At 48.2% G+C, this 20,550-nt stretch overlaps 7 protein-coding genes across 7 annotated transcripts; 5 read left to right on the forward strand and 2 right to left on the reverse strand.

Annotated features, from left to right (window-relative positions):
- Positions 1-26: 26 nt before the first annotated feature.
- On the forward strand, positions 27-260 carry N7484_007943 (uncharacterized protein; the record flags this gene model as incomplete). Its single annotated transcript, XM_057118330.1, has 1 exon — positions 27-260. One exon carries the CDS (start codon positions 27-29, stop codon positions 258-260), a length of 234 nt encoding a protein of 77 aa, XP_056971365.1.
- A 1,146-nt stretch (positions 261-1,406) lies between these two features.
- N7484_007944 (SNG1 family protein) lies at positions 1,407-2,861 on the forward strand (the record flags this gene model as incomplete). The annotated part of the gene is made up of 3 exons (XM_057118331.1): positions 1,407-1,533; positions 1,579-2,661; positions 2,713-2,861. 3 exons carry the CDS (start codon positions 1,407-1,409, stop codon positions 2,859-2,861), a joined length of 1,359 nt encoding a protein of 452 aa, XP_056971366.1.
- A 292-nt stretch (positions 2,862-3,153) lies between these two features.
- N7484_007945 (uncharacterized protein) lies at positions 3,154-3,467 on the reverse strand (the record flags this gene model as incomplete). The annotated part of the gene is made up of 2 exons (XM_057118332.1): positions 3,154-3,367; positions 3,418-3,467. 2 exons carry the CDS (start codon positions 3,465-3,467, stop codon positions 3,154-3,156), a joined length of 264 nt encoding a protein of 87 aa, XP_056971367.1.
- A 744-nt stretch (positions 3,468-4,211) lies between these two features.
- Positions 4,212-5,275, reverse strand: N7484_007946 (NAD(P)-binding protein; the record flags this gene model as incomplete). The annotated part of the gene is made up of 2 exons (XM_057118333.1): positions 4,212-4,789; positions 4,861-5,275. 2 exons carry the CDS (start codon positions 5,273-5,275, stop codon positions 4,212-4,214), a joined length of 993 nt encoding a protein of 330 aa, XP_056971368.1.
- A 6,212-nt stretch (positions 5,276-11,487) lies between these two features.
- On the forward strand, positions 11,488-13,479 carry phoD (phosphate:H+ symporter; the record flags this gene model as incomplete). The annotated part of the gene is made up of 3 exons (XM_057118334.1): positions 11,488-12,053; positions 12,232-12,731; positions 12,782-13,479. The coding sequence occupies 3 exons, from the start codon at positions 11,488-11,490 to the stop codon at positions 13,477-13,479; spliced, it is 1,764 nt and encodes a 587-aa protein (XP_056971369.1).
- A 901-nt stretch (positions 13,480-14,380) lies between these two features.
- N7484_007948 (uncharacterized protein) lies at positions 14,381-16,267 on the forward strand (the record flags this gene model as incomplete). Its single annotated transcript, XM_057118335.1, has 1 exon — positions 14,381-16,267. The coding sequence occupies one exon, from the start codon at positions 14,381-14,383 to the stop codon at positions 16,265-16,267; it is 1,887 nt and encodes a 628-aa protein (XP_056971370.1).
- Positions 16,268-18,126: 1,859 nt separating this feature from the next.
- Positions 18,127-20,234, forward strand: N7484_007949 (uncharacterized protein; the record flags this gene model as incomplete). The annotated part of the gene is made up of 9 exons (XM_057118336.1): positions 18,127-18,268; positions 18,316-18,368; positions 18,418-18,690; positions 18,737-18,814; positions 18,861-19,256; positions 19,307-19,362; positions 19,409-19,698; positions 19,745-19,830; positions 19,881-20,234. The coding sequence occupies 9 exons, from the start codon at positions 18,127-18,129 to the stop codon at positions 20,232-20,234; spliced, it is 1,728 nt and encodes a 575-aa protein (XP_056971371.1).
- Positions 20,235-20,550: the final 316 nt, after the last annotated feature.

The following is a 20,550-nucleotide window of genomic DNA, read 5'->3' on the forward strand; positions in this document are numbered from 1 at the left end:
ATCAAACCGGTGATCTCCACGCCGGTATGGGCAGCACAGGGTGCCGCGCAAACCTCCACAGCGTCGCCTCCGCATACCGACTAAACACGGTGGCCGAGGGATGTCAAATCGAGTTCTTCGATAACACCATGTGCGATGCGACCGAGACCTCCGATATCGCGGGACCGATAAGCAGCACGGGATTCTGTCGAGTGCCGGAACTCGCCCGGCGCTACGGGTCTTATCAGGTCACTTGTGAAGAGAAGGGCGAATTGAAATAAACTCAGAGACTGGGAACTATTCTCGGGCTGGTCCCAAGGATGATATACATAGACTTTGGACATACGGCGGCGTTTAAATTGGAGTTCCAACAATCCTACTATTAGATGGAAATTTTCATTTTCGTTTGCATTAGATAGAGATAACATTAGAATCAATGATTTATGACCCCTTTATCACCCCTATTCTCCTTGTTGATTATTTTCTCCGTGGGGTAATCCCGCCTTCTGATTCGTCGAGGATGGCAAGCACTGCAGGAGAATCCTTTGTTTCCCCGCGCCACCTGTTTAGCACTCGCATCAGCGACAGGGGTGATGGCGTTTAATGTACGGTTAGAACCTCAGGTCCGAGATATCCCCAGATTCGATTTGGTAGACTCCTCAGCGCTACAATTCGAGTCTTCACGGTTAACTAATAAGTTACAGTAACTATCTTTCCGTACTACACTTTCCTCTAATTCTATTGGTTCAATCATGTAATTAAACGAATGGGACGGGTCAGTAATACCCGGTCTTTAACAGCTAGGTGATCCACAGAGTGATTAGACATTGCCGCTCTACAGTATTACCCTGACACAATGTGGGATGTACTGGGACCCTTGATAAAGGCGAGTCGCAAGGGGTGAGATCTGACACATCCGTTGCTTATTCCCATCCCTGCAGCCTTGGACCAATAGGAAAATTCCAGGACGTTTCAAAGTTCTGCACCTAGCAGATTGTAGTTTCAAAAATATACAAAGGCATATCAAGTTACTTGTACTATAGACAAGATTTGTTCAGGGACTCAAGGACTGATTCAAGCTGCTGTGTCGCCGCATCCGGAAATCCGTGTACATTCCATCGCTTGGCGTTGACGAAAACCAACATGTAAACATTCAACACCGAGTTTCTTAGCCGGCGGCTTTGAAATCACCCTTCACACGTTCTAATTGTCAATGGACTCTCCTTTTCTTAACTGTGGACCCATGAACTCTTGGCTGTGCAGATTTTCATCGCTATTGTCGGAGTTAGCGCCAATATTTACCCAAAATGACAAAACCCCGAACTACCCGACGGAACCAGGTCGCGGACCTGGTTGTACCGCTATTGCGACGAGCTGTTTATATAACCGGGAGTGTTCCCTCATCTACCAAACAGCTGTCATCAATCATGCAGGCGGAAAAGGCAGAGTCAATGTCTGATAGCGACCACCCTAATCCGCCAGCACCCGTTGGATTCTTCGATCCGGCACTGAAAGAAGTGCGGAAGCGCGTGTTCTATCAATGTGCTCGGACAGGTACGTCCAGATCACAACCAAAACAAACATAACTAACAACCACAGTCCTCATCCTATGCGTCTTCGTTCTGACTGTTTTGTCGATCTTCTGGGGCTCCCAGTTCCTCACCGAAAAGAAATATCCCAATCTCCACGTTTGGGTGGTCGACTTCGACGGCCAAGTCGAACCATACCTCACCAATGACGCCATTGTCGGACCAGCCGTGATCAACACAACCAAGAATTATGAAGCTTCGTCCAGCCTCCACTTAGGCTACCACTTCAAATCGGCCGCAGATTTCAACTACGATCCCTGGAAAGTCCGCCAAGCAGTCTATGATGAACACACCTACGCCGCGGTCATTATCAATCCAAACGCAACATCTCTCCTTCGTTCAGCGATCAACAATGACAACAAAACCTACGACCCCGCCGGCGCAATCCAAACAGTCATCATCTCCGCTAGAGACGAAAATACCTATTACACCTACATCCTGCCAGACCTAGCCATCCTCCAGACCCTGATCCAGTCCGAATTCGGTCCAAAGTGGGCCCGCGAATTAGTCTCCTCATCCACAAATCTATCCAACATCCCCCCACAAGCGATCAACCCGGGTATCGGATTCACGAATATTGATCTCCGCCCTTTCGCGCCCGCTGTCGCCGCCCCGGCCGTTTCGATCGGATTAATCTACCTGATAATTATCTCGTTCTTCAATTTCCCTTTCTTGATGCCGATTCATGCTCAATTCATGAAACCGGATGGTCACCCGCCTCTCAAGGTTCCGCATTGGCTTATCTGGCGCGCGTGCGCTAGTATCACGGCTTATTTCTTTTTGTCGTTGTTTTACTCATTTGTTTCCCTTGCATTTCAGATTCCTTTCAATAATTCGCCTGCACCGGATACGCTGTCTGCTAATAATGCGAATGCGTACGGTCATGGCTCGTTTGTGGTGTTTTGGATGCTGAACTGGGTGGGTATGGCGGCGTTGGGATTCCCTTGTGAGAATATGGCTATGGTCTTGGGATTCCCGTGGAGTTCGTTTTTCCTCATTTTCTGGGTCATTACGAATGTGGCTACGGGCTTTTATTCTTTGGATTTGGCCTCGGATTTCTTTCGCTGGGGGTATGCGTGGCCGTTGCATCGGAGTAAGTTTCTTTCACGAATCTGTCGTTGCTGGTTTACTAACCGTGTTATAGTTGTCGAGGCTCTGCGGACTATTTTGTTCGGGACGCATTCGCGTATTGGCTTGGACTTTGGAGTCCTATTTGCTTGGATCGTTGTCTCGTTGGCATTCTATCCTGTCGCCACGCTTATTATGCGTTGGAAAATGAAGCGTGGACTTTAGGTTTGTCAGGGACCTGTTCAACCTCATAGAAAGCTTTCTTGTACTATATACTGCTGGCTACTACTAATGCTGCGCTGATCGACTGGTTTGATTAAGTGCTACATACACTGTATATCATATACCTCATATGTGAGTGCTAGAATTTGTACAATATTACGCAAAATTGATATAAAAAACTCACGAGTTTCATAACGATCGTATGAGTATATACATCATGTCATTTCAATCATCCAAGGTTGGTGGAGACCCAGTCATTCACGTCCTGATGTCGCAGCGTTGCCTGAATCCACGGTCAGAAACCCACAGTCTCCAGAATAGCAATCCTGTACGTATCACCGGCAGTCGGATCCAGGTTCTGAAGATCAACCAAGCTCAGACCACGCATGCTGTCATTGAGATTCTGCTCTCCAAGACTGGGCGATTCAAAATCGCCAGTATCTTGTTCTGTTTTGGGGATTGGATTCAGAATATAAAGGTCGTGGGCTCTGTTGGTACCTTCCATCAGCCTGTGCTTTTAACTTTAGAAGGAAGCATATTCAACAAGACGGGCACTCACGCTGGGAAGTCGTGAAACTGACTAGCAGGACTGTCACTTCGAGGACTCATGATGCATATGCTCTGATGTTTTGTTGCAGTTTAAACTTTTGTTTGGAATGAACCTTTTTTTGATGTTCGATTGTGATTTGGACGTCTTATGTTGAATACCCCCACCTCCCCGATTTTATCAAGCCTGTGGTAAACAGAGTATATATAGAGTGTGGTATCGCCACGGGTGGCTCGGCAGTGACTAGGGTGGCGGACGCCGAGGTGATGTCGTGATTACATCGACAGGCAAACTGGCGATGTTGCAGGTGATCCATGGTTCATGAGAATTCTTCGATTTTTAAGGAAATAGTTAAGTTCCACTTATTCAGATCATAGATAGGCAATAAGGTTTATCACGGTGCATGCTGGTCACAATTGATGAAATGGACAAGGTTGTTCGGAGTTGTACCCATTTCCGATATCTATATTATATATGTGGAAGTCTACTATGTACACGACCTCGGTACCTTACTGTGTGACCCCTAGCGCATGAATTCCACCGATCGTTCTACACATTGATGACTTCCAACGGTACCGTACCTAGTACGATACTCCTCCTCATCACTCTTATCCTTATCCTCTCTGGGACCCCAGTCATAACACCAATTATAATTTAGTGGAACAGGTTGCACGATTGTCTCACGCAAAATTTTTAGCTGGTGCCTGCCTAGAATAGATCTATCTGAAACAGCATGCATAGTTGTCTGGAAAGTATTCAAAATCCGATCTTTCTCTTGATAAACTCAACATTCACATGATTTACCCTCACAGGAAGCCCAGTTGTTGATCAATTACGCTTCGCACAATCTCCTCCCATGAGCGCCACTTCATCCCCAGCTCATTTTCCGCCTTGGAGGTATCGGTAGGCGTGGAAGCACCTTCAGCGCCCACTGTGAGCTTAGCACCAATGTTGGGGTAGGCTTCGTTCACAATGCGAGCCACATCGTTCCATGTAATTGGCTTTGCTGCAAGCAGGTACTTGGATCCATCCTTGATTTTCGAATTCAATGCCTCGATATGCGCCTCAGCAACATCCTGAATGTGCACACCCGTGATGCCGGCACCTCCATATGTGGTTCCTTGCATCACACCACCCCAGATGATACCATTGGACCCTGCGCGGATCCCTTCGGCGGAGGTTTGCACCAGGTTGTGTCCGAAGACGAATGCCGGATGGAGAGTCACCAACGAGTAATGGGGCCGATTGGCCTTCCAAAAGTCCCATGTTGCCTTGTCCGCAAGCAATTTGGAAGCTCGATACAAAGTCATTGGTGCTGCGGCCGGATTGTTGGGATCGACGAAGTTTGCATTTGGATCAACGGTCAGATCCCAGTCGTTTTCCTCTAAATAAAATGTTAGCACATTGTAAATATTGGTTGGATGCGGCATTTCTGGGTCATGTATTGCAAGTCACCTTTTATAACACCACCCTCGGGTATCCCAGTGAGGGGGAACAAGGAAGCAATGGAAGATGTGATCACAACCTTCTTGATGGTTGACACTCTGTCCGCTTCTTTGAGAATAGCCAATGTTCCCTTTACCGCGGGGGTGAAATAAGTTTCCTTATCTGTCCCGTGGGTAAGTGGTGACGCAAGATGGAGAACATAGTCCACCCCATCGAGCTTGCCTCTGAAAGCAGCCTCCTCAGTGAGATCTGAGACGATGACGAATTCTATCTGGTCATGGTATTCCGACAGCAAAATCTTGAGCTTATCTGAATTCTGCCGAACGGCAATTCGGAGTCGATAACCCGCCTTCAGAGCCTCAAGAGCGGTGGCACTACCGATAAACCCAGTAGCACCAGTTATGAAGATCAATGGAGCGGACATGATGATTTGCGATCTATACTTCTAATGAGTGTTTCAACAAGCGATATACATGACCTTAAGTAGCTGGAGAGCTGAATATACATTTGTCATCTCGAGGCAGAATTCTGCCTCGGCTTGATCACTCATCATGGAATCGACCAGTTTCCTAGGATTAGAAATCCTCACAGTAATTAGTAAACAAGTCTAAAACCCACATCTGTTACAAAATTGATTTTTCCCAATTAGTTTAACAATTCTTGATCACAAAATCTTCTCGGAGCGACACATTATATATGCAAGCGTTAGACTTGATCTTCTACGTACTACCTTAAAAAGGAAAAGACTAATTAAGCTAATTCTAATATACCAGTTTATTCTAACCTAGGTGTTTCAACCTCACCCAATCATCCCATCCCAAACTGGTGGGTGACGTGGTGGAAAGGGGCCCGTTCTTCGCATAAACCACTCACGTCCACGCTCGGCCCGGGGGCCGTTGGTAGCTCAATTTAGCCAATGGGGCTAGCAAGAACAAAGTCCAGCCCCACATGGCTATCTAAAGTCCTTGTGCTGGACTTGCTTCATGGTGACTTACGGAGATTTACGAGTTCTTGCCCGTTTTTAGGCGTATCTTATATCCTATCTGATTTGCAACATATGGCTTTTGTCACTGGCGGTCCCATGACGCCTAGCTACCGGGCATGAAGCGAGGCTTTTACGATCCTATCCATCCACTCCCCAGGGCTTAGGTACTTGAGTCTTAGGTCTGATGGTGTATGTAAGGCTGTATGAGACCGCAGGGAATGCCAAGATCTAATCCTTGGCAACCAATCCACGAGAGTAAAGGACATTGGGGTATATTGCTGACTCTTAAGAAATCCGCCTCGTCTGACTACGTCTTGGCATGTATGTGCGCTAAAATGGCACCGTGAGCAGTGGTCTACAATGAGTATTCTGCCTTGCCGCGCACCTATACCATGGCTCGCTCCTCTTGGACTCTGGGTATAAATGATTGACATTGCCCATGTCTATCACCGTCAAACATCAGTCTTATTACCATTTCAAGAGATCTGCAGGCTGCGATAGCAAATATCATATCAAGCAAATGCCCATCCTTTCCTCATTAGCATACAAGACAAGATGATATCTTCCACAATGGGGGTATGCGATGAAGTTCCTATTCCCGATGTTCTGCTTTGAAGCTAACAGGTCGCAGTTTAATCGTGGTGATGTCGTGCAAATCCTAGGCGACTCTACTACTTACTATGTTGTGATTGACGAAGATGAGTCAACAAACAGGTTCAATGTTCAGAAGACGAACGGAAAGGGGGGCTACGCGAGTGGTGATATTTTTTCAGTTGAGGAAGATGAGCTAGTTCTCGGTTAAGTGAGCAAGCATTTGAGTACGATATCTACCGGAAACTACACTTGAGTAGGAGATATTGATTACATAGTGTGACTCAATGACTGAATTTACTGATTTGAGCTTCATTGTGCTCATTGAAGGTCTTGCATGCGAGTATTAGTACTAAGAAATAAGTTGTTAAACTTGGGATCTACTGGTTGACTATTGTTTACCATGCTTGATGAGATGTTAAGTCTATTCGTGGTTCCGGAATATGGAGTACTATACACTGCTTTGACGACAATACCAAATGTGATCGTGTTCATTATGCAGTTCCACCATGTATTATCAGCAAGCATTAATCTACTATAACCCATCCATTGCAAGGCGCTCGATTTTCCAGCCCAGCAAAGTATCAGAAGACCCCACAGTATCGGGATGGCTGGCACCTAAAGACATTGTCTGGAGATTGACACAGTTCGTCATCAATTCGATAGCATCAGCATGGCGATCGACTATGTTCCAAAGCTTGGCCAGGTCATGCATGATCCTCAGTGTGTCAGGATGATCGTCTCCAAATTTGCTCTTGCGAATGTTGAGTACTTGCACATAAATTGCTTCACAATCCTCCCATCGTTCTAAATGGGAGTAGATGGCCCCTAAATTTTTCATACTGCGCAATGTTTGAGGATCCTCGACACCCAGCACCCGCTTTTCAATGTCTATTAGCTTTGCCTGGAGGGCTTCGGCATGCAAATATTGACACTCGTCCCCATATTCTGCCACTAGGATGTTCATGACAGCCAATGTTTCAAGTTCCTCCGCACCGTGTAGTCTTTGCTGGATGCCTAGCATTTCTATGCCTAGTGCTTCGGCATCCTGTAACCGGCCAAGGCCCAAGTAAATGGTCAATAAGTTGTACATCGTACTTAACATCTGGGGATTCCCTTCGTCGAGCACTTTTCTCTGGACCTCTAATGCTTGCGCACATAGCATCTCGGAATCTTCGAATCGGCCTTGCTTACAATAAGTAAACGCTAGGTTGCTCATAGTAGACAACGTGTTAGGATCCTCAACACCGAATACCCTCTTTTCAACGCTTAGGACTTCCAGCTCTAATGTCTCAGCATCACTTAATCGATCCTGATGTGTGAGGACAATTGCTAGATTTGCCATACTTGCCAGGGTATTACGGTGCTCGACTCCGAGCACTCGTTTTTGAATTTCTACCACTTGCCGACCCAGCATTTCAGCATCTAGCAATCGGTTATGCTCCTGGTATGTCGATGCAAGGTTACCCATGCTGACCAACGTGACAGGATGCTCCGTACCAAGAACCCTCTTCTGGATCTCTAGCACTTGCGATTGTAGCGCTTCGATGTCTTGCCATAGACCGTCCTTTTTGTAGGTGGCTGCAAGCAAGCTCATACTCATTAGAGTGTGAGGATGTTCTGCACCAAGCATTCCATTGGTATTCTCTAGTACTTGCATTAATAGATTCTTAGCGTCCTGCAATCGACCCTGCTTGAAATATACGAAGGCTAGATTGTGCATTGCGTATAGCGTGTGAGGATGCTCTGCCCCAAGATGGTCCACGCCAAGAACCCTCTTGCGAGTCTCTAGCACTTGAGCTTGTAGGACTTCAGCATCTTGCGTTCGGCCTAGATCGGAGTATATCAATGCCAAGTGCTCCATACTCTTTAGAGTGTCAGGATGCTCTGCACCAAGAACCTTCTTGCGACCTTCAAGCACCTGCACTTCGAGCGTTTCGGCGTCTCTCCATCGCCCTTGGCGGGAAAGTGTTTGTGCAAGGTTTCCGGAGTATATCAGAATATCTGGATGGGTTATGGCAAGGTCCTGCCTGCCGGACTGTCTCTTGCGAGTCTCGAGCACCTGGACCTGCAATGCTTCAGCGTCCTGCCAACGACCTTGACCGAAGTAAACGTTTCCAAGATTGGTCATGGTATGGAGTGTTTTACGATGCTCTGCTCCAAGCAATCTCTTGCGCGTCTCTAACAGTTTCATAAAAACATCTTCAGCCTCGCGGAATTGACCTGCCATTTCATATGCCATCCCTAGGATCTCAAGACTCTGGAGGGTGTCTTCGTGCTCAGGTCCTAATAGTTTCTCATCTGTTTTGATGACCACTTTGGCCAAATGTTTCATCTCCGCCACATTTCCTGTTATCCAAGCATACCTCGCTCCCTCGTAGAGTAGAACAGACCATTCTTGTAAGGCCTCGTCTGACACTGGCCGTTGTGAGACTGCTGACTTGATGTGCGGGAAAAGCAACTGGCATGTAGCAAGATTGTCATAATCCGGACTGGGGAACTTGCTAGACAGATTCTTGATGAACTGCCGTTTCCATATTTCGACTTCTCCGTGGATATCAAGCCAGTTTCGCATAGCCAGCTGTACTAGACCATGCATCTTGAGTACAGTAGCCTCTTCATTAACAGAGATAAATGAATAGTCTCTCAGTATGCTAATGTCTTCCTCAAATTCGGCATTCAAGTCACGTTCGGTGTCACTGGCCTCGCTATCATCACTGAAATTATGCAATCGGGCCTCAGAGGCCGTATAACCGTCGTCGGGATAGGACTGGGCTTGAAGAAGGTCCTCTGTGATTCCCTGTCGATCGAAAAAGCTCATGAGGGAGAGGAGGTCTGCCGCTGACTCTCTTATCTGCCGGATATGATCAAATGATAGTTGCCAGGTAATCAATATGGAATTCTTTGCGTCCCAATCTCGGTATAGGTTCCCCGCCCCATGACCTAGCAACCTTAGTCTTTCGCGATCGTTCTTCTGGAACTCATGTAGATATTGCGATATTGAGCAACGAGGTGCTCTATTGTCAATGTAAGCTGCCGCCTGTATGATGGCGAGCGGCATAAATTTCAGGGCTTCTATGAGCTTTGAGGCATCTTCACTGTCTGTCTGGCCGAGCTTTTTCTGTAGCAGTGCTAGTGCCTGGGCCTCGTCCATTGGCTCAACCATGATAAGATTATTTTTATCGACAAATCTTAGTGCCACACTCTGACTTCGAGTTGTGAGAATTATTGAACCATTCGGGCTTCGAGGGATGAAAATTGAGAGTGGCTGGCTCGTGGGTGAGTGTTCATGGAGGAAACCATCATCGTCCATGTTATCGAAGATTAGCAACCACTTCCCTTCGGCGTGGAGCCAATCGTGGACAATCTTGAAAATATTGACCTTGGGATCATGACGGCCAGGGATTTTAGCTCGGTCGGCAATTCCCCGGAAGCTTTGCTCAAAGCGAGTTGCGTTGCTCGCATGAATCCAGAACACCGAGATTTCAGGGGATTTCTCTCGCAGTTGATACGAGTACTCAATGGCCAGTTTTGATTTTCTTGGTTGGTTAGCAGTGTGCAATATATCAAGGGCCCATAATAAGTATCGTTTACTCACCCAACACCCCCGACTCCAACGAGAGCTATTCGACCTGCTGGTGTGGCGCATTTCTCGTGTACTTGATCCAGAAGTGACCCGCGGTTGATGAAGTCCGTGTCAGGACCGAACGGAACTGTTGATGAGGGACTTGGCGGTACTTCTGGTTGTTCTGAGCGGTTATCAGTCAATACCTGATCACGATCCATACCATAGTTCCACTTAAACTTACCGGTCCTCGAGTATGAATTAAAAATTACTTGGCCGTGGTTGATGGCCACCTGCTGCCCGTCATTTCTGCCATTTAATGCCAGGCTTGTGGCCATGGTGATGCTCAACGCTCCCAGGAGCATTGATTGAGGACGTGAAATGATGCATGGAATACGAAGCTGAGTGAGGGGCATCCGCTCGGCCTCATTGGGTGCCTGTCAGGTGACTGGAGGCTTGATCAATGTGGAATAATAAGGCGACGCGACTTAGAATACATCATACCGCGTAAGAAGTCATCCTTAAGCAATACTACCTATGCTTGTTCGCGAACAATAAAGGTACCAAGCGGTATGTGTTTCCGTCCACATGTGTCTATACTCGGAAGCAGTAATTTTCGGCGGCAATTGTATACCTAGATTCAACTGTTTACATATGCTTGAGCTTTTGATTGGGCTTTGTATATTCTCCTTTTGTTCCGTTACTCAGTAGTGGCTTCAATGTCGCTTTTTCAATAAACCTACCTGACATGTCCAAGTAGTGTGGCGGAAGACATAGATATAAACTTTGGCATCGCCGCATGTGGCTCGGGGGTGGCTAGGGTGGCCGAAGTCGAGGTGATGCCGGGGTTACATCGACTGGCGAACTGGCGATATTGGTACCAGGGCTGGTACATGATGAGGGGTGATCTGGGAATAGTTTGATTTTGGCCGAGATGTGATAGTATCATTATGCTTTGGTTTGCTATGGAGAAGTCCTTACCATAGATGCTAGTCAGGCGTTAGCTCACCTTCATCGTGGATTGTACAGTATTATGTATCATCTTGTTTGGTAAGTACAATTCAAATAAAAAGCATCGAGATGATTGGAAATGAAACGGACGGATGGGATGTGATGTCAAGGCAAGAGCGCATCATCACGCCCGTTCTTTCCCTTTTTGGGAAAGGGACAGCATGATCTGGGGAAGGAGCCATTTCACTTTGGATGCCATGTGCGTCCAGTCACGCCTCCCATTGGCCAGGTCAGATTGGCAGTGGTGCCTGGATGTGGTCGGCAAGGTGGGACATGATAACTATACTCCGTACATGACATGCTATCCTGGTGCCAATTTGCACATGGTAACACCCCACGAGTATTACCCTCCGTGTTTACCCCCGCCAACGGTCTTTTATATCTCTGTTTCCTTTCTCTTCCTCCTCTTCTTTCTCCCCTCCCCACCCTTCTCACTATCCAGGGCGTCTTTGAAGTTCTTGTGTTCACCCTCATCTCAGTCAACATGGCGTCCACGCAAGAGGTTCCTCTGGTTCCCTTCAGCAGCCTGCCCCCCATTCACGATGAAGAAATAGCTATTCATGATGGCAGTGAGACCTCGTACCTCAGCGATCCCAAGGAAGCGCGCCGACGTGCTCTGGCTGAGATTGATAATGCCAAATTCGGATGGCACCATGTTCGCGCTGTGGTTGTAGCCGGCGTGGGCTTCTTTACTGACTCCTATGACATCTTCGCCATCAATCTTTGTGTCAGCATGCTTGGCGTTGTTTACTGGCAGACGGCCAAATCGAACCCCGGCAAGATCCCCTCAAGCTCTGACACCGCCATCAAAGTTGCAACCTCCGGTGGTACTGTCATTGGTCAGCTCTTCTTCGGCTGGCTTGCTGACCGCATTGGTCGTAAGCGTATGTACGGCTTCGAGCTCATGATCATCATCCTTGCTACCCTGGCTCAGGCTCTCTCGTCTAATTCCCGCGCTATCTCCATCACTGGTTTGTTGATTTTCTGGCGTGTCATCATGGGAATTGGTATTGGCGGAGACTATCCGCTCTCTTCTATCATCACTTCTGAGTAAGTCAACTTTCCTGGGGTAGCAATAACACGTCCGTTGAACCGTGACACAAACACTCCATCCTGCATCCACCCCTCCAAACCTTCCTCCCACACATCGTTCTTTAGCCTATTATTGGCACAAGAGCCCACAATCTATTCACTATCACGTATTAATTGAACATCGCTGATGATTTAGGTTTGCTACTACCAAGTGGCGCGGTGCGATGATGGGAGCTGTCTTTGCAATGCAAGGCATCGGACAGTTTGCTGCCGCGATTATCGCCCTTATTGTCACCGCTGCCTTCAAAGCGTCACTTGAAACTGCAAAAGATGTAGCCCACTGCACGGGAGTTTGTCAACTCGCCGTTGACAAAATGTGGCGCACTGTCATCGGAATGGGTGCTGTGCCTGCGTGCGCGGCTCTCTACTTTCGACTCACCATTCCTGAAACGCCTCGTTACACCTTCGATGTTGACCGTGACATTCTCAAGGGTGACTCTGATATCCGTGCTTATATGAAGGGAGAGAGCGAGGGCCACCCCGATGAAATTCGCCGCATCGCTGTTCTTCGCAACAAAAACACCGAGACCATGGTTCCCAAGGCGACCTTCGCCGATTGGTACCATCACTTCGGAAATTGGAAAAATGGAAAGGTTCTTCTCGGCACAGCTGGATCGTGGTTTTTTCTCGACGTTGGTACGTTAATCTGCTTCTACAATGTCGACGCTAGCTAACTCACCCATCAGCTTTCTACGGACTTGGCCTGAACAACTCTGTTATTCTGGGCGCTATCGGATGGACAGGTGGACATGATGTCTACCAGATCTTTTACCGCAATGCTGTCGGTAACCTGATTCTCATCTGTGCCGGTGCTATTCCGGGCTACTGGGTGACTGTTGCCACCGTTGACACGATCGGCCGCAAGCCAATCCAGCTGTTTGGATTCATTATGCTTACCATCCTGTTTATCATCATCGGTTTTACCTATCACCCTCTGAAAAAGTCCCACAATGGTCTTCTGGCGCTCTACGTGCTTGCGCAATTCTTCTTCAACTTCGGCCCCAACGCGACCACCTTCATTGTCCCTGGAGAATGTTTCCCTACTCGGTACCGTTCGACCTCCCACGGCATCAGTGCTGCGACTGGTAAGATTGGTGCAATCATCGCACAGTGTGTCTTTGGCCCCCTAGTCAACAAAGGCGCTCCCAAGGGAACTTCCAACAGCCCTTGGCTAAACCACGTCATGCAGATCTTCGCACTCTTCATGCTTTGTGGCGTCTTCATGACTCTACTTATCCCTGAGACCAAGCGCCGCACTCTAGAGAGCCTTTCCGGGGAGGAACCTGAAGATGACTGTGTTACCCACCATCAACCATCCGAGGAGTCTAGCCGTAAGAGGCCTGACATGACTGCTGTTGCTGGCGTCACTTCCCGGGGAGATTAGAGTCTGGTCCCATGCGAACTCTGAGTCTGAGCCAGCACTCAATTGAAAGAACAAAGTTGCCTGTTTGTTCAGCTGAGGTGGCTTGATATCCATTTTCGCCTCTTCCGTTCTATCTTTTGTCCCCCGGTTGGTTTTGATTCATGTTTATCGATTCGGTCGCAATTTAGAAGCTAGTAGCACTATCTAGTTAATACTTCTTTTTTTAATAGCTAATGATATCGCTTCCTTTGATTATTCCTTGTGCTGGGGTAAACTTCTTTGTCTTTTTCTCAGCGAATCGGTTACCTGCATTTGCTCTAGTTTCATGACACGAGACAATACCACCTCAGATGATAAATCAAACCTTTTCTGCAACTTCAATATTTCCACAAAGCATAGGTAGAGTTCATTCTAGACTAGTATTGAAAGTATAAAGAATGAATTCAGCTGGAAGGAATAATGGCTTGGGGTCCGATTCTGCATCAGGCCAGGCACCGAATTCCCCCAAATAACCCACAGCGAAATCCCAGAATCAAAGTCGAACAACATGAAGACATGTAGCAATCACTCAGGCAAAATCTCCTTCCTTATCCATAATTATGTCTCACGAGTTGCACCTACCCACCGAATTAACCGTTGTTCTCTTCAACCTGATCGGATTCTATTTTATTTTCTTTGTCATCGTCTTCTTTCTTTGGTTTTGCAGGGACTTCCTGACTGAGCACTTTGGTTAGATTGTGAGTCAGCTTGCATCATTGACTCTTCGCGGGCAACCTTCGTTTGTTTCCATTGATGAACAAACGAGAACACAATGTCTGACACATCTAGCTACGATACAGTTGAGCTTCTCCGCGACTGATAAATACATCCACAATCTGCTGGAGCTATTTCGAACACGGCTATTATCAAGAGGACAGTGATCATGAAATGCACTTTTGAGTGGATGGTTACTGAGAACGACGGCAGCTCTGCTTTGGTGAAGAGGGCATCCGCTGAGCTGTCATTCCCGACTGATGTCGACAACGCTGCGCGCAGTGATATTACAGAAAATACTTCAGACTACGCCGTGTCTGGACGCCGCGCAGTGAAACGCAATACTCCTGACGGCGACAGTCCAGTCATCGCTGCCCCAGAAAGCACCCATACAGACGATAGCGAGCTACAGAATAGCATTAGAGATATCGATATCTCAGAAGCCAAGGACTCAAATAGCAGCGCGCCAGAAAATATCTCATCAGAGAGGGATCTTCCAGACGATAATACTCCAGACATCACCGCTCCAGGCATTGGCGATCTAGAAAGCAGCGGTCCGGAGAATATTTCGACACAAAAAAGCACTGCAGACATCGACATCACAGAGATCAGCGACTCGAGGAACAGCGTGCCGGACAAGAACATACCAGGGAACGATACTTCCAGTAATAGCACCCACATCGTTCACGATACCACCATTGAAGTTGTTGTACAGGAGCCCAGCTTATGTCCTACAATGGCAACCTTTGAGGCGCCTTACGATTCACCAACCCCTTCCTCAACGTCAACCAGAAGCTCAAGCTCAAAGTCCAGCTCAGCAGCAAGCAACGTCTCCACCAACTCAATTCCTCCACCACCACTTCCACCCCAAAACCTAACAACCCCCTCCAACTCAGCACCATCATCCATCTCTTCCTCGTCCGACTCAGAAGATCCCCAAGACCCAACCTCAGAACCAATCCTCAAGCCAGTCGAAAACCCAACAGAGGAAGGCATGCTCGAAACAGCCCCCGCAATAACAGAAGCAGACCTGATTTCCTCCCTCCACCTAATCGCCGACTCAATCGCCCAACAGCGTCAGATGGCCTCAAAATCCATCATCCACAGTGGCTTCTACTGGTCCATCCTCGTTATCATCTTCGAATACCTCTACCGTATCCTCTGGCATACACCCGCAGACTGGATAATGATCCTACTTCTCTGGGTCTGCTCCGTAATCGCCACGTTGAGCGGGATAAAGATATGGACAAGTGGATACCTCGATGAAGCGGAGCGTGTGGGGCGGTGGTCTTGGCTTTTTGGGGGTAAATGGGCTTCTAATTTCGATGGGGAACGTGAGGATGATGCTTTTGCGCCGCTGAGATGGACTTTGTGTCAAGGAGTTTGGTTTCGAGTTTCTGGTGGTCACGTTGAGAAGGCTTTGGCTTGGTGTGCGATGAAAAGGAATATGAAGAAGAAGGAGGTTCTGAGACAGAGGTCTCTTGGTGGTGTTTGTGATGTGGGGAAGGCGTGGGAGGAATACAGTGCTGGTACTAGTGCTAACGATGATGCTAGTGCTGGGCTTGAGATCGATGTGCGGAAGGAAAGTCTGAAGGAGGGGTGGATGCAGGATAAAGTGTTTGTGTCACGGTTCAACGGGCGTGTTATTGCTACACTGGTCATCCGTACTGTGCCCGTTGATACAGATTCAGTGGTTACTGTTCCCCGGAATGAGTACGATTCCGACTCCGAGGTTGATTCGGATGGATACTGTCATCTTTCGCATTTGAAGCCTACCTCGCAGCCGGAGAAGGTGGTCATTCGAGCTTGGACTGTAATGCAGAAATATCGTGGTTTTGGCGTTGGACTGGGGATCTTGCAATTTGCGATTGAGTATGCCCTGGAACTTGGCTTGCAGGGTCCGGAGTTTGCTGTTGATCATACGAACTCCTTGCGGGCTTTGCCGAAGTTGTTTAATGGGAATATGGACCGGGATGACAAGCGAGCGAGGGATCGACTTGCTAAGGAAATTCGGAAGTGCGTTACTGGGAAGCAGGGGAACGAGAAAAAGGTTTAGATCTTTCCAGATAGGCCGTTTGATTTTCCTCTGATATACAGTCGTGAATACTTTGCTTTATGTTCAATGAATGTTGTTTAGAATACTTCATATCCCGGTCGTGACTTTGGGCCCTGTAGAGACTAAATGGAAGGACGACAAACAAAGATTAGTTACTATGATATGGTATCGTCTTCACCGCCGATCTATACTGTGGACAGAGGTAGAACCCCGAGCCACGTTGCAGTAGCCGAACCCAGTGACCGAGCCGAAGCTTGAATTCCCCAGTTCCCCACAAAGGACTGGAGGCATCGATTCAAAACCAGGCTGTGACCCTTTTGTATCTGGATATGCTACGATGCAGGGTCAGTGCCACTCCGATCATACCACCGGAAAAATTGGAAATCGGCGCTAGTGTCCGTAGCATATTAGAGGGATCATCATCCCGTCTTCTTTCATGGACGCCATTGCCGAATGTTCGGAGACGATCCGGTATATACTTCATCCCCAGGATTCCAACCGGGATTTCATAAGCTCAAAGTCGCAAAACGCGACTAGAGTAGACCGTCAAAACCACGCAAGTTGGCAGTGGATACCAGACCAAGTTCCATAATCGGCCTTTGACCGGGTGAACATCGGTAAAAAATTAGCCAACAGGCTCAAACCCCGCGTCGACCTATTCGCCGAATATTCCAAATTTGCCGACTCGCCAGCCTTCCCGGAACGATGATCCATACTGAATACACCACCGACCAATCTCCGAAAAGTGTCCCGGGACGGCCCCAGCGCCCCAGTCCGGTTTGGTTCATATCCGGGGAATGGGGAAGACACCCGGCTAATACCCCGGAAAGGCAAAACCGAGTGTCAAATCCAAGTATTTATCGAGACCAGACCTGATTAGGGCAACCCGACCAGGACCGTCCAAGGAGCGGTAATTGCCGAGAATCAGACATTCCGGCTGGAATCCTTCCCGCGAGAAGCCGAATCAATTAGAGCTCCGAGGGCGACGGGTGAGGCGTAGTGGCGTGTTTAGGAGGGAGTGAGTCAACAGGCTAAATTAGTGCTTTCATCCGCGGGATCGAGTGACGGCATGTGGGCAGATGTAACTGCTTACGGTACGCGACTAGCTTCATTTGTTTGTGGGGCTCCGGTGCTGGTTGGCTTGATGCTGGTCTGCGTCTTCCGTTCGTCGGGGCATTGGCGAGTTCAGGGGTCAGGGTTATCCATTTGAAACTTTGAACGCACATATTGAAGACTTCCATCGGATGTTCCGGCTCAAAAACCTACTGTAGGTCTGTTCAAGCAGGTTTGCAGGCAATGGAAAGGCGGGGTCCCCAGGGGGTTTGACTGCGGAGTCGGTGGATCAGAGGAGCCAATGAGCAGGCGCTTCGGTCTTTCTGCGCTCGCCGAAGGGTACATTTAGTCCTGGCCCCAACTTGAGATGAATCAAATCACATCTGAAAAGAAAGCAGAGCATAGTAGTCAGCCTTGGTGTTGTGCATGGTATAATGTATAAACTATTCGCATAATCAGCCCTTGTCATGAACAATTTACTGTGACTGAATTTATCCAAAGTTTGACCGGATAAATAGCGATGCCACACCCGCAGCCACTGACACACCGATCCTTTCATTATTTCATAGCCGACCAGGTGGGGAATGGGCTCAGACCAGGATCCATGTACAACGTAGAATGGCCCCATGGGGATAATGTCCCGGGGAAATTTATCCAGTCTAGAGCTCGGCGACAATTTGGTGCGTCAATAAATACCGCTGATCCCCAATTCTTGATGCGTTGGTTTTCTTTGTCGTGTATCTACCATCTACCGACATAGGGCATTCGCACGTTCTTTCTATTTAGTCGGAAGCTCATCTGTCATCATGGGTCCTCTTCCTGGTGAGACGGCCATTTCGGCCAAGCGTGCCGAGCTCGCTGGCAAAGGTGGAATCTGGGGATTGCTCAGTAATAAGAAAACTTCTTTGATCGGATTGTTCGCGTCATTGGGTGGTCTTGTGTATGGATGTAAGTCGATTGGCAAGAGCGGAGACGAGCTAAGCTGACCGGATTAGACAATCAGGGAATGTTCGCGCAGGTCTTGACCATGAAGTCCTTCCAGGATGCCGTATGTTGAATGCCTCTGAGCTCAATGTCGATGATACTGACAAGTTCAGACGAACGGATATGCCGCCACAACAAGTATCCAGCAGGGTATGTTGACGTCGATTCTCGAGCTCGGTGCTTGGGTGGGAACACTCATCAATGGATACCTGGCCGATAAACTCGGTCGCCGTCTGACCGTGCTGGTTGCCGTGGTTGTTTTCTGTGTTGGTGTCATTGTGCAGGCGTGTACACAGAACAAGGATTACGTCTTCGGTGGTAGATTCGTCACTGGTCTAGGTGTTGGTAGTTTGAGTATGGTGGTGCCACTATACAATGCTGAGCTGGTGAGTCTAATTCGCGGCTAAAAGAAACCCAGGCTGATGGGAACAGGCACCTCCTGAGATCCGTGGATCCCTCGTCGCTGTGCAGCAACTGGCCATTACCTTTGGTATCATGGTGTCCTTCTGGGTGAGTAAACATTCATGGCTTGGTCTCCTCACTCTAACAGTGATAGATCGGATACGGAACAAACTACATCGGAGGAACAGGCGCAGGTCAATCAGACGCAGCCTGGCTGGTCCCTATCTGTATCCAGATTTTGCCTGCTCTCGTCCTGGCGGCCGGAATGATGCTTTTCATGCCTCAGTCCCCGCGTCACCTCATGAATACCGGTCGCGAGGAAGAGTGCCTGCAGACTCTAGCCCGCCTGCGTGGGACCACTACCGACGATCTTCTTGTGCGGATTGAGCACCTGGAAATCAAAAGCTTGTACCTGTTTGAGAGGGAAACTGCGGCAGAGAAGTACCCGCACTTGCAGGATGGATCTTTCTCCAGCAACTTCAAGATTGGTCTCAATGATTATCTGTCCCTCATTACAAACAAGTCTCTGTTCAAGCGGACATCTGTTGCTGTATGTGCTCTGTTCTTTTCTACAATACCAATGCTAACTTGAACAATCAGTGCATGATCATGGTGTTCCAGCAGTGGAACGGTATTAACGCTATTAACTACTATGCGTGAGTATTCTTGTCTCTTTACATGGGCTTGACTGACATCATCCAGCCCATACATCTTCGAGGATATGCAGCTCCCTGGAAATACCACTACCCTCCTCGCTACCGGTGTCGTCGGCATTGTCGAGTTCGTGTTCACCATCCCTGCCGTGCTCTGGGTGGATCAAATCGGTCGCAAGAAGATTCTCATCGCCGGTGCCGCGGGTATGGCCATTTGTCACTTCATCGTTGCGGGTATCATTGGTGGGTTCCAGAATAAATGGCTGGAGAACCAGGGTGCCGGATGGACTGCTATTGTGTTTGTGTGGATCTTCGTGATCAACTTTGCTTACTCCTGGGGTATGTTCCACCGACCGTGTCTATGATATATAACTAATGATCTCAGGTCCCGTCGCATGGATTGTTACATCCGAGGTCTTCCCATTGAGTATGCGTGCTAAGGGTGTTAGTATCGGTGGTAGCAGCAACTGGGTAAGTCTTTTTCCTCTCTGCGCTACTCGCAGGCCTAACTGATTGCATAGTTGAACAACTTTGCGGTCGCTACCGCTACCTCTCCCTTTGTCAAAGCTTCGACCCTCGGTACATTCATCTTCTTCGGGTGCGTGACCACCATTGGCATCTTCTACGTGATCTTCTTCGTCCCCGAGACCCGGGGCCGTACTCTAGAGGAGATGGACGAGCTCTTCGGTTCAACCGGTATGGCCGCTGCAGATGCGGAGCGCAAGCACCGTATTGAACGTGAGATCGGTCTCCTTGCACTGGTTGGCGTTGAGAGCTCTGCCATGGAGAAGGAGGAGTTGGGGGCTTCCCACAGTGAAAAGGTCGTTGAGACCACCACCGAGGCTCCTGACACTCACACCGATACCACACAGTAACTTGCGTCGAGCAAGGAGGTGCTGTGAAGATACCCTTGATTTAACTATTATATCCTATTTGTACCCTGTACATGTGCAGCTATGCAGAAATGATTGGTCACCCGGTCGCATTGTGATTATCGAATATGATCTCCATTCTTATTGGCTCAGTGCTGTGTGGCTTGTTTACTATCGTATGTGATCTGCAATAACGCTCACCTTGCAGTTGATTCGTCACACAAACCTTCATTGAATTCCAATTGCAGCTGATGTGTCGAACTGATTTATTCGAGATGCCTAGAGCCAAGAAATTGGGAAATCTTTATCTTGGTCAGTG

The sequence above is a fragment of the Penicillium longicatenatum genome (genome assembly GCF_028827895.1).
Source record: "Penicillium longicatenatum strain IBT 33135 chromosome Unknown contig_4_segment0_segment0, whole genome shotgun sequence".
Classification (NCBI taxonomy): Eukaryota; Fungi; Ascomycota; class Eurotiomycetes; order Eurotiales; family Aspergillaceae; genus Penicillium; species Penicillium longicatenatum.